The sequence below is a fragment of the Hyperoodon ampullatus genome, assembly GCF_949752795.1.
Source record: "Hyperoodon ampullatus genome assembly, chromosome: 19".
Classification (NCBI taxonomy): Eukaryota; Metazoa; Chordata; class Mammalia; order Artiodactyla; family Ziphiidae; genus Hyperoodon; species Hyperoodon ampullatus.
The window spans coordinates 53,913,607-53,927,501 of NC_136932.1; the positions used below are offsets into that span (position 1 = coordinate 53,913,607).

At 39.5% G+C, this 13,895-nt stretch overlaps 1 protein-coding gene across 1 annotated transcript in view; it reads right to left on the reverse strand.

Moving 5' to 3' along the window:
• INTS2 (integrator complex subunit 2) overlaps positions 1 to 12,455 on the reverse strand; it is a 50,399-nt gene extending 37,944 nt beyond the window's left edge. The window contains exons 1-8 of the mRNA XM_079726203.1: positions 12,154 to 12,455; positions 10,938 to 11,076; positions 8,376 to 8,478; positions 7,422 to 7,535; positions 6,183 to 6,313; positions 5,762 to 5,935; positions 2,729 to 2,955; positions 914 to 1,039 (exon numbers count right to left, since the gene is read on the reverse strand). Coding sequence (XP_079582329.1) covers positions 914 to 1,039; positions 2,729 to 2,955; positions 5,762 to 5,935; positions 6,183 to 6,313; positions 7,422 to 7,535; positions 8,376 to 8,478; positions 10,938 to 11,076; positions 12,154 to 12,446 — 1,307 coding nt within the window. The 5' untranslated portion in view covers positions 12,447 to 12,455. The remainder of the gene's footprint in view (positions 1 to 913; positions 1,040 to 2,728; positions 2,956 to 5,761; positions 5,936 to 6,182; positions 6,314 to 7,421; positions 7,536 to 8,375; positions 8,479 to 10,937; positions 11,077 to 12,153) is intronic.
• Positions 12,456 to 13,895: the final 1,440 nt, after the last annotated feature.

A 13,895-nucleotide genomic window follows, 5' to 3' on the forward strand; every position in this document is an offset into this window, starting at 1 on the left:
AAAAAGATGGAGACATAAGATGCAGGAAACAGAAGACCCCACAAAGGACAGCTCAAGCAAGTCCCCAAAATAATAGTGAAGAGCAATTCCCGGATGAGAGCTGTGTACCAGGTGCAGAGGTAACCAGTTCAGATGGGAGGTCAAAATGTTCCAGGAGAGATTTCCTCAAGAAATTGAAACTGGCAGAATATCTAATGAGTCTGAACATCTTGAGAGGAGGTTTAGATTGGCAGAGAGTTTGAGATTGCATTAACGTAAGCACATAAAATACAGAGCAAATGAAAAACAAAGAACAAAAACACAGGATAATTATTAATGGAGAAACAAGTTTTGCAAAAGAAAAGTAATCATCTACTGCTTGGTTGAGCTCCCAATAGTGTAACATAAACAACTATGTATTGGTCAAAGCAAAATAATAACTGTAATGGGAGAATGGGAAGATAGAAAGGATGTGTAGATATGTTGAGGACAGAAAGAAAAGAGAGAACGAATTCCTTATTCTCACAGTGGGAAGTCAACAAATACTCCTAAAACGAAAAATCAGGATGTAGCAAATACAAACATGTTAATAAAGATGTGGTAGTAAAAACCAAAAGAATCAGCTGAAGGAACTGAAAGAAGCTGCCTCTAGGGAAGGGGAAACAGGGAGAGGGGGAATGAGGACTACAATTTGCCTCAAATCTTGAAGAACTATTTTGACTCCTTTAAACAATAGGTACATGAAACTTTGATAAAGACAACTAAAATAACCGGCATACAGGAGATACTACTGATATCCTTTTATTAAATGACAATACCAATGTCCCTATCTTAGAACATTTTGTAGTAAGCTCCTAATTAATTTTATACATGTGTTTTAATAAATAAACAAAAGCAGACCTTGAGAAAATAGTACAATTATATAGTTGGGTACCTGACAAGTGTAGAAAAGGCCAGGAGCATACAAAAGGAAAGTGAAACAAAGCGAACCCCAGCTGGTGTGGCAGGAGGACGGCTTGTCATCAACTGCAGTAATTGCTCAGCTTCTTCCTCAGTTGGTCTAAAAAAGGAATACATTATTAGGTTTTACTTTTTTCAGTTGAGAGAAGGAAGAAGAAGGGACTTCTCAACAGCTTAACCTTTCCGATACGAATCTTGAGCTTTACAATGTACCTCCCTATTTATAAAATCTTTACTAGCTTAAGATGTCAAAAGCAAAACTGCTGAATTCACAACCAGTGTTTTTCCTCAGACACAAATACAGGTAGACCTCACTTTGCACAGTAGTGTGGGACCATAAAAATAACGATGCAAGCTGAAACTGCATCAAGATCTTAATAATCAATGGGGAAAATTACAACTGTTCCACGACTTTTAAAATTTTTGTCAGGACATTAAAAACTCTGTTGGTTACAATGCACAGGGAAATTTTTTTAAATAGTAAAACTAATATTTATACAGCATTCTATAATTGGATATATTAGAAACATTGGGAATTAAAGTGTTTTCTTTGTAAAAGATTTATCAAGAGTAGTTTGAACAGCCCTTGCCACCTTCTCATTGAATAACTTATAATATGGAGTGAGCATCTTCTCTAAGCCTGATGAATTATCACACCCCCTTCTAAGTTTGGATCAGCTTCCAACATTTTATCCTTTGTACTTCCAGTCATGAAATATCTGAGAGTCCCTTTAATGTGAAGATTTTTGCCAGCATCAGTCCTCTGGTCTTCATCCTTTTTGTCACAATGACTTTCCTCAAGTTCGCCTTCACTAAGTTCACCTGGCTACGTATCTAGGGTCTCTCAAATGGCAGCACTGTCAACATCCTCACAGTCAGCTATTTCTTCTATTTATGTTTGGCTCAAATGTCACTTCCAGTGTTAACTACTTTGCTTCTTTGCTACACTTTCATTTTTATTGGTCAATTCCCTCTTTCAGTTATCCATTCCTGTAAAATATCACATGGGTTTATGCACTGAGAGACAAGGAGATGATACTGCTACTCACTTTGCTGTCTGTTCATGAACTGAGTAATAGTTGTACATTGACTAGTTACTGAAAGATTTTAAAAGAAATGATGTGATTGGTCACTGCTCATGATGTGCCTCTTTTATTTACACAGTGATTTGTGGCTTAAAAAGCTCTCAGCAAAGTTTGTACTTTATACAATAATTTGGTTAATGTATCATGGTAACTGATACATTAGTTGTTGAGGGAGCAGTGTTATTTAACTAAAGTGTGGTAACTGAAACTCATGTTAACAGAGACATGCAAAGTGAGGACTATATGTATAACAGTTGAGGACAGTATTCAAAAGGATGTAGTCCAGTGACTAAGAAATCTCGTGCTTAATAATCACATCATATTCATTTTAAACAATCTATGATCTCAGTTGTAAAGGAAACACAGAACACATTTACTTCAACTAGCTGCATGGGCTAGGTAAAGGATAACTCACAGATCACTCATGATAGTCATGTCAAGCTGTGGTAGAGTCATAGGTTTCTTAAACTGCTCTCGCTCCTCCCATATTTACATAATTCTATTTACAATCAGACCAAAATAGATGGATACATCCCAGCTAGGAATGTTTGCCTTAGGCCTTCATTCTTGATATAGGCGAGCTCACTACCTAAGCCCAGTAGAAAACCCAAATCCTCTGAATAAAAGGCCTGTGGCCCACTTTCTTGGGATTAGAAACAAGAAAGTAAAAGGACAAAAAGGTAAAATATCAAATTATTGAATACTTGAGTCCAGCGATCCCCATCAAAGCACAGTACAGACGTAAGAGTGCACTGGCTTTCACAACATGCTCTTCTTTCAGCCCCGAATACACAGACACATTGGGCTCCATCTCCACATCAGCTTCTTCCACAATGCGGGTACTTCTTACTGTGGGAAGAATGCCCATCAACTCCAGGAGAAGCTGCCTTCTCATTTGCCAAAGGACAGAACTACTGGTCTCTCTTTTTCTCTGTAAGAGAAAAATATGGGCCACAAAAGGAAGAAAGCATGGAGCACTTACTAAGTCAGAAGGAAGTTCAAACAAAGCTCTCCACTTAAACACTTGAAACTGATCCATTTGAGGAGGCTGAGGCTATCATATCTGCAGAATCTCATTTTAATCCATCGAGCAAATTCAGTGGACTTGACAAATACTGTACTCACCCTAATGTGGACTGGTTGTACAGAAAATACTAAATTAATAACAATTTGAGATGTAAAATATCATGTAAATGATGCTTTCAAATACATAGTGACTAGTGGAGTCATATGTACAAAGTACTCAGACTATGAAGACAGAAGGGCTTGGGTGGAAACAAAAGCTCTACTATTAATTGATTATGTACTTTTAGGCATATAAGTTAAACTCTCTGAACCCCTTGTCTTAAATGACAAGGAGATGAATATCTTATTAATAATATTTAACTCCCAGGAGTGCTCTAATTAGGAGTTTACAAGTCTACCACCTCCCAGTTCTTCAGGCAGGGATAACGTCCAGTCATCTCTTACTCATCAGGGCCTGACATATTGTGCTTGACATACAGCAAGCATTCAATATTTGTTAAATAGATGAATGAACAAAGATAATAAATATGAAAGCAGTTCTAAACTGTAAAGGACTAGGCAAAAGTTAGTTATTATTTTTAGAGTGTTTCAAAGTAAAATATGGTAAGCCTGTTTTATTAATGATATAAGGTTCAAATAAGAAAAGTATATTGCACACAAAGAACAATTACAAACAAGAGGATCATACCAAGGGCTTAGCACAGTGCCTGACACACAGAAGGAATACTAGAAATAGTCACTTCCTTTTCAAAAGCAAAGTTTAAAATTAGTTTTCAAATGGGCCAGAAGTAAAGTAAAACTTGGATACAGAAAAGTATGGTGAATTTATGGCATAAAAAAATAGACTGAAGTACACATGTCTAAGCAGTACACATGTTACTGTCAAGCTCACTAACCTCAACAAGTTAAAAACCATTCTGCATTAGTTTCTTTGTAGGGACAGGACTCTGTTCACAGAGTTACCATGAGATGTTTTTTGAAAAAGTACAATATTTTGCAAGTTAAAAACTGTTGCAAAATATAATATATATTCATCAATAGATGGATGGATAAATGTAGTAGATACATACAGTAAAATATTAGCCTTAGAAAGGAAGGAAATTCTGACACATGCTACAACATGCATGGACCTTAAAAACATAATGCTAGGGACTTCCCTGGAGGCACAGTGGTTAAGAATCCGCCTGCCAAAGCAGGGGACACGGGTTCGAGCCCTGGTCCGGGAAGATCCCACATGCCGTGGAGCAACTAAGCCCACGCGCTGCAACTACTGAAGTCCGCACGCCTACAGCCCACGCTCTGCAACAGGAGAAGCCACCGCAATGAGAAGCCCGCACACCACAATGAAGAGTAGCCCCCTCTCGCTGCAACTAAAGGAAGCCCATGCACAGCAACAAAGACCCTACGCAGCCAAAAATAAAATAAAATAAACATTATGCTAAGGAAAATAAGCCAAACTCAAAAAGAGAAATACCACTTATACGAGGTACCTAGAATGAGCAAATTCATAGAAACAGAAAGTAGAAAAGAGATTACCAGGTGCTGGGAGGAAGGAGGAATGGGAAATTATTGTTTAATGGGTACAGAGTTTCTGTTTGGGATGATGAAAAAGTTCTCAAAATGAATAGTGATGATGGTTGCACAACACTGTAAATGTACTTAATGTCACTGAACTGTACACTTAAAAATGATTCAAATGGTAAATTTTACATTATGTATATTTTACCACAATAATATAATAATAATAATAATATACACACACATATTAAAATTACAGACTACAATAACAACTTGTATTGATGACCTAATGTAGCAACCTAACGTAGCAGTTCTCACGTGGCTGACCCAGAAACCTGGAGATTACCAATACTCTTTAGGGGGTCCAGAAGGTCAAAAATATTTCCTTAACATTATAGACCTTTTTTACTCATTTTCCCACAAGTATACAGTGCAGTTTTTCCAAAGGCCAGACATTAAAGAGACTTCCAAAAATGCACAATGATACCACTCTTTTCAGTAAATTTTTGTTTTGGAAAATATGGTTATTTTTCATTAAAAAATATGTTATAGTCCCATTTAATGAGATTATTATTGTTATTTTTAAATGAATTATAAATAAATATTTCAAAAACTGAAGTTTTCATTTCTAGTATGGTAAATATCAATAGATAAAATCCTATACAGGGACTTCCCTGGTGGTGCAGTGGTTAAGAATCCACCTGCCAATGCAGGGGACATGGGTTCGAGCCCTGGCCTGGGAAGATTCCCCCATGCTTTGGAACAACTAAGCCTGTGCGCCACAACTACTGAGCCTACAATCTAGAGCCTGCAAGCCACAACTACTGAGCCCACGTGCCACAACTACTGAAGCCCATGCACCTAGAGCCCGTGCTCTGCAGAAAGAGAAGCCAAAGCAATGAGAAGCCCACACACCACAGTGAAGAGTAGCCCCTGCTCGCCGCAACTAGAGAAAGCCTGCGCGCAGCAACAAAGACCCAACACAGCCAAAAATAAATAAATTAAAAAAAAAAAAAAGCCTATACAAAAGCTCTTTGGAGTTCTCAGTGATTTATTTTAAATGTTAGGAGGTCCTGAGACTAAGAAGTTTGAGAAGCACCGGCTTAATGACATCATTCTAAAAGTGTTTCTTCCTCTCTTACTAACTACCAAAATAGCCTGATCCTTGGTCTATACACGTATTTCTCCCTCACCTGCTGTCCATTTCGGATAAAAGTTCCAAACCAAGTCCGGACTTTCGCATTTGTTCCAAGAAGTAAACCACTAACAAAACAAACCAAGTCACTCACTCCGTCTTCACTAGCTTCATTTTTAGTATGATCCAAGGTCAAAGCCACTCCAAGACCTGGCAAGTGACATTCTTCCACCTAACAGAGTAAAGAAAACAAACTGAGTTCAATATCATAAGGAAAAGGGCCAGGATGAGCCAGAATCTAAAGCATCTAAAGTTTAGTGAGGGACATAACACAAAACATAAAAACCCAGAGAAGAAGGTAATACATCCAGTCTATAACTATAATTCCAAATCTCTATAATATTCTAAAACCATCTTGAGAAGAGTTCCTGGTCCTAATATAAAGGCTTTTGTCTCAGAAAAATAATAAGATCTCTTACCACCATGCCTCGGACCTTCAGGGCCTGAGAAGGATTCATTTTACATAAGAAGCGTAAGGCATCCGTCCTCCGCCTTCCTCCAAGACTCTCTTCATCTTGTCGTTCCCCATTTTTGATCAGGCCTCTACAAACTGAAGATTTAATAGGCTCTATTACTTTAAGCTTTGTAAGTAGGATATCAGAAACAATTTTTTCAGTCTTGAGAATCACTCATTTATGCAGATTAGACACTACAGAAGAAAAGGATCAGGAAACTTGAAAACATAGCAATAGAAACTGATCAAAATAAAGCCAAGAGTGAAAAGAGACTCAAAAAAATGAACTGTGACCTGTGGAACATCAAATAGTCAAACATACTTGTAATGTCTCAGAAAAAGAGAATGAAAGACAAATATATATATTTGAAGAAATTTTTCCAAACTTGATGAAAACTATAAACCCAGAAGTTCAATAAACCCCAAGCAGGATAAACACTAAGAAAATCATACCAAGACACATCATAATCAAATCTCTGAAAACCAATGATAAAGAGAAAATCTTAAAAGTAGCCAGAAGGGATAAAAAAAATAAACAAATAAAAGTAGCCAGAGGAAAAAAAGGAACATGTACAGAGGAATAAAGATACAAATTACCATAGACAACAGAATGACATCTTTAAAGAGCTGAAAGGTTAACCTAAACCTATTGTGTAATATTCAGTAAATCTCTTAGAAACAAAAGGGAAATATTATCAATACCTCCATTTTTCAAATGAGAAGTTAAGCATCTTGATGGAGATCACACAAAGAGTGAGTGACAAGGTTAGAAATTATGCCCCCCAGGGCTTCCCTGGTGGCACAGTGGTTAAGAATCTGCCTGCCAATGCAGGGGACATGGGTTTGAGCCCTGGTCCCAGAAGATCCCACATGCCATGGAGCAACTAAGCCCGTGTGCCACAACTACTGAGCCTGCACTCTAGAGCCCGCGAGCCACAACTACTGAGCCTGCGTGCCCCAGCTACTGAAGCCCGCGTGCCTAGAGCCCGTGCTCCACAACAAGAGAAGCCACCGCAATGAGAAGACCATGCACCGCAACGAAGAGCAGCCCCCACGTGCAGCAACTAGAGAAAGCCTGTGCACAGCAAAGAAGACCCAACGCAGCCATAAATAAATAAATTAATTAATTAATTAAAAAAAAAAAATAAGGCCTGTACGTGCCCAAGCAAATCTCTTCAATATCCCATTTTAAAATTACATTTACCTTCATTAAAACTATCAGGAACATTGGCCACCAACAGACACAAGAACCAGGCACCATTTCTAACATGGAGCAAGGCTTCAGCTACATCAACTATAGGAAGCAAGGATGGGAGCTCTATAAGAAAACAAAATCAGTGTTACTACTAAGGAGTGATATTTCATTGTATTATACATTAAACATCTTTTGACATTTCACCACTGTCATTTAAAAGTAATTAAATTAAAGTACTTTCTTTTCATAGTCTAGAGTGGAACAGTCCAGTAGGATAGCCAGTAGCCACATGTGACTATTTAAATTAAAATTAAATTAAATTAAAAATAGTTTCATTCCTCAATCACACTAGCCACATTTCAAGTACTCCATAACCACATGTGGCTAGTGGCTACTGTACTAGACAGCATGACACAGAACACTACCATCGCTGTGGTGGACAGTGTTGGTCAAAAGAGTTACTTTCATGACAATTTTCTCTGCATTTTTATGTCCTCTATCTTTTAATTCTGATCATGCATACCTATTATAAAGAGCCCAGAAAATACAAAAAGTGCAGAGAATAAAAATAAAATCAGCTCTAATCCCATCACTCAAAGTTAATAATTTGAAAGATTTTATTTTAATCCCCCTATGGGTATTACTGTTAACAAAACTGGGATTATATTCTACTTACCATTTTGCCACTTGCTTTTTTTCATTTAACATATTGTGAACATTTTCCAAAATGATTAAATTTCTTCAAATATACCACTTTAATGGCTGCACAGTATGCTATACTATGGAAATAATATAATTTACTCAATCATTGTCCTACTATTAGTCATTTTTGACCTAAACTTTTAAGGTACATTCTGAATTAGGTGAACCTTAAAATAGCACAACACTCCAGGTTAAGGAGTTACACAGTATCATTTAACAAGAAACTATATCTGAAGTTTATCTTAGCACTCATCATAGTACCTGCTTGTAAAATACAAAGCACATCTGCAGCTTCCTCCAAATAGACTGGACTCTCAAATAGCTCAGATGACTTGAAAAAAAATTCTCCACTGGACTCAGATACCTTTAAAAAAAAGAAAGAAGAAATGATGAACTCTCTTAATTTCAGGTAATGAATTAGACCCCTTACTATTTTTGTAATTATTTTTTGAGCTTACAGACCATGTCTCTTAATAAGTCATTAATACACTATAGTAGAATATGCAGTACTGGATGAATTTGTATCAATTTAACCACAATTAGTCAAGTCACATTATTATTCCAGACATGCAATATGAGTCTTGATAATTTATATCTATACAAATATTTGGAGGCATCTGGAATTAAAGATAAGACAAGCCAAAGAAATGAACTAAGAATGCTACCTACATAAGTTGTAGTTCAAAAAAAAGCTAAAAAACTATAAACTTAAAGCAGTATAACAGCTATAAATTCATCTTCTAAATGAAGTATGGGAAAAACAAAGAATAAAAATTTAGGTCAACAAAAGTACTAATTAACTTTTCTGAAAATTAGCTATAAATTCATGTTCTAAATGAAGTGTGGGAAAAACAAAGAATAAAAATTTAGGTCATCAAAAGTACCAACCAGCTTTTCTGAAAATTTCCTACATAAGTTTCATTGCTACATTTCCCATATGCTGAAGGGTGCTGAACTGAAAAACTGGAAACCTCTCAGAGAAGGCAGGTCACTTATTTCATTAGAGGCATCAAGTACAGTATTAAGAAAAAGATGTAGGAAAATATTAGTTAAAATTAAAGACTGTCAAGAATTCCCTGGCGGTTCAGTGGTAAGGACTCTGTGCTTTCACTGCTGACAGCCCAGGTTCGATCCCTGGTCAGGGAACTAAGAGCCTGCAAGCCACATGGTGTGGCCAAAAAAAATAAGAAAAATCAAAAATAAAAGAAAAAGAAAAAATTAAAGACTATCAGTATAGTAGAAAAGAGCTGAAGTAAATAACTTTGTAATAGAAAAAAAATTAAGATTTGTGACACATCTTATAAACTATCAAGAACTAACTAAATCCGCCCGCCCCCATCAGTATTTTCTTTGGAAACAGAATTTAGGTTTTTTTGGTCCACAATTGATAAAACTAAACTTTATTTATTATAAATTAACTAACCTTGAGATTCTCAAAGTAAAAAACATTTGCTTCTCAAACTCTGGGCCCAATCTTATATAAGACATCTTAATATGAAGATCCAATTTAGTTCTCTGTATGGTAACTGCTAACATTCACAAATTTAAAATTCAGAGTTTCAATTAACCATTAGCACCCAAAAGTCCATGACCTAAAGTAACCTATGTACACCCGAAACTAATATAACATTGCAAATCTTCAATAAAAATAAATAAATAGGGACTTCCCTGGTGGTGCAGTGGTTAAGAATCTGCCTGCCAATGGAGGGGACACGGGTTTGAGACCTGCTCTGGGAAGATCCCACATGCCGCAGAGCAACTAAGCCCGTGCGCCACAACTACTGAGCCTGCACTCTAGAGCCCATGAGCCACAACTACTGAAGCCTGCGTGCCACAACTACTGAGCCCATGTGCCTAGAGCCCATGCTCTGCAGCAAGAGAAGCCACCGCAATGAGAAGCCCACACACCGCAGGGAAGAGTAGCCCCCGCTCGCCGCAACTAGAGAGAGCCTGTGCAGCAACGAAGACCCAATGCAACCAAAAATAAATAAATAAAAATAAAATAAAATAAATTTTTTAAATAAAAGAAAGAAAGAAAGTAACCTATCATTTTGCTGAGATGAGAGGTTGAATAGCCTTCTTTAGTATACAGGCACAATTCAGTCATCTAGTGAGTGAAGCTAGCCAAATATCCCACATTCAATTCAGCTTTGATACTCCCCAGTCACCGTTACGTATGAGGTACATAATTCAATCAGTATCTAAAGGAATCTCACACATTTTTTAGGAATCACGTACATATTTCACAACATCTTATGGGAGAAATTATATCCTATAGAGATATTTTCAAATTTTGTCATTTATACAAGTCTTGAGCTATATATCTTTCTAAACATCAAGAAGCCGTTGAATGGACTCTATACAGAAAAAAACCTTATGATAGAGAATGCAGAATAGGCATAAATTAGAGAAAATAGTAATTAGAAACAGCCTTTAAAAGCAGGCATTTAGGGCTTCCCTGGTGGCGCAGTGTGAGAGTCCGCCTGCCGATGCAGGGGACACGGGTTCGTGCCCCGGTCTGGGAAGATCCCACATGCCGCGGAGCGGCTAGGCCCGTGAGCCATAGCCGCTGAGCCTGCGCGTCCGGAGCCTGTGCTCCGCAACGGGAGAGGCCACAACGGTGAGAGGCCTGCATACCGCAAAAAAAAAAAAAAAAAGCAGGCATTTAATATCCTTTCAAGCCTTTGAAAGGAAGACACTTACATAACAAATAGAAACATGTGTACGAGAGGATGCAACCTGCCTGCCTTCTTGCCTGTTTCTACCTTCTATGTGTAGACATCAAGTCATGCATATTTTGAGCTGTGATTAAAATAGACGCACCTTGTTCATAATTGCCAAAAGTTCACTAAGCACAAGACGCAATCGACGAGGTGAATCACTGTGTTCAAACTCTAAAGTCAGTCCATGCTGCAGCTGTGATACCAGGATGCTCTCTCCACTGCCTCCTCCAAGTTTATGCCTAATAAAGTACAAACGTGTAAAACAATTATGAGAACACTGGCATAGAAATAAAAGCATAAAAATGACCTTTTACAGACATAATCTACAAAAGAATGTATGAATTCTTTTCATATATTTCATGAATGTATTACTTCTGAAATATTTAGTTTGTCTATTTCAGAGATTCACAACCTGTGTAAAGACTCCATTACAACTGACAGTTAACACCCACTTCCATTAACAACAGTGGCTCACTACTGGATCCACAATGTGGGAGGAAGGACAAAACAAATGTCCAGAATTTGGGGGGCTCAGTACAAGCTTAACAAGCCTCCTACAGGACTTCCCTGGAGGTCCAATGGTTAAGACTCCACACTTCCACTGCAGGGCGTGAGGGTTCCATCCCTGGTTGGGGAACTAAGATCCCTGGTTGGGGAACTAAGATCCCTGGTTGGGGAACTAAGATCCCTGGTCGGGGAACTAAGATCCTGCATTCTGTGTGGCAGAGCCAAAAAATAAATAAACAAAAATAAAAGCCTCTCAGGAGATTCCAATAAATCCTTCTGCTCTAGGGGAATTTACCCTACCCCCTTCCCACTGAGAGTAATTGGCCTAATCAGTTTAGCCTGAGCACAACAGTGTATATAGCCAAAGTTCTCAGCACAACATTTTACAATATGGAATTCAAAAGACCCTAGAGGGTCTCCCTGGTGGCGCAGTGGTTGGGAGTCTGCCTGCCGATGCAGGGGACACGGGTTCGTACCCCGGTCTCGGGCAGATCCCACATGCTGCAGAGCGGCTGGGCCCGTGGCCATAGCCGCTGAGCCTGCGCGTCTGGAGCCTGTGCTCCACAATGGGAGAGGCCACAACAGTGAGAGACCCGCTTAAAAAAAAAAAAAAGACCCTAGAATTTTAATTATACATTAAAAATAACTTTAAAAAATGCTCTCCAAAGTTCAGATTCCCAATCTTCTCTTTTTTGGAAGAGTGCACTGCAATAAGAAGCCCTAAAATCTCCAAAAAAATTTGATTCCCTCCTTTTAAGCAAATCGAAGTAAATACCAATCAATCCACATATTATATAGTATTACATTACCTAAGCTGCTGTTCTTTGCTGGCATCCTGTTCTAAAGCATGAAAGTCCACAGACAACAAAGCAACAATGGAATTGACAGCTTCCACTCCAGAGAGAAGACGAAGGATGAGTTTTTTATCCTGAGCCCAGCTTTGGCTCTGGTCAGCAGGAGCACAAAGTGCCATCCGCACCAAGCAGGGCAGGAGAAGTCTTAATTCTGGATCGCTTAAAGATGCCAAACGAACAACATCCACCTTCTGCATTGCCTCAAAAGCAAAAGGACTGACAAACTGAAGGCTTGTACACTCGGTCATTATCACTGTTGATCCTAGTGGTTAAAAAAAAAAAGTAGGGGTATAACTCCACATGTATGAGTGCCCCTCTTTTTAAAACCTCTGAAAAATGTGGTTTATCTCTAATAGGCCCTGATGTTGGCAATATTCCTGGCACAATTAAAGGCTCCCTATGTTTCTACTGCCACCTGGAAAATGAGAAAGAAAACAGAGTATATTAATGTCTCTTTCAGACTTAGGGACCTTCTGTTCTAATACTCCCATTTTGCAGAGAAGGAATATGAAACCCAGAGAGATTAAGTAACAGGCCCAGAGGAGTATTACTAGTCAGTTGCAAAATCCAAGGCTGAACCCTCATCTACTAAATCCCAGTCCCATACTTTCTCCACTGTACCAGTCCTATTAGTGCCACAATGCAAGTAAGAGAACAGCATAGTTAAGGACGCTCCTCTTTTGTACCTCTTTATTTTCACACGCCTACCCAACATATGTGAAGAACCGTTAGGCTTCTCTTTCCCACCCTCCACGAGTCGGTGGAAGCACTGGTAAATCGCCTCACTAGCCAGAAGTTATGACAGATTCAACGCCCTGGAGACCTTAACACTACCTTATATCCCCTGTGTTACTAGTAACAAACAAACAAACAAACCAGCTGTGGAGGTGCAATTAGCTGTGGGAGAAAGCTGAGTCCCACTTGGGCACTTCTGTGTCTTCATGAGCAATCAGAAACAGAAAAAGCAGGTCGCCAAAGCCATCCCCTTTGAGACCCACAGACTAGCAGAAACGTGGGTAACAGAGGGCTGGGCAGAAACGTTTTGCTTTTAAGCAAAAGGAGCTGGCCTTTTAACAGAGGGGCGGGCTGACAGAGCCGAGGCGCCAAGGCATGTGTGCTCATAGGTCTGGCCCCGGGCGTAACGAGAACCAACCAATCCCTCTGGTTGAGAAAAGTCGGGCAGGTTGCGGACATGGACCCCGAAACGCTCTGATGCCTGAGAAGTGAAAGCTTCATACCTTAAGATCTACCCTCCAACCTCCCGGGACCCCACGGGGATTCGGCGCCCTAGAGGCGGGACTAGAGGCGGGACGCGGTAGAAATCTAGAGCGCGGTCCGAAGTTGGGCCTAGGCGATAATCCGGATTCCCCAGCCCTGGCTGTGCCCTGAGTCGACCTGGGCAGCAAAAACCCAGTCGCCGGGACCAATCCGGCCAGCGGTGCGATGGGGGCTGGATGAGGACACCGCACAAAGGCACAGCCCGGACTGAAGGGAGGGGAAAGCGGAGGAGACTGTTTCAACCTGCACACAGCACCTTCATTCATCCCCAGCGTCTGGCTCCCGTCGGCCACCGTACTGGACTGAAAAGAAGGGTGGCTGCGAAAGGAAACCCGGAGACGTTGGCGATGATGCAATGGCGCGCATGGGCGGCTCCACCCTTTCCGCCGCCTCTGTGTGCGCTACCCAACTTCCCCCTG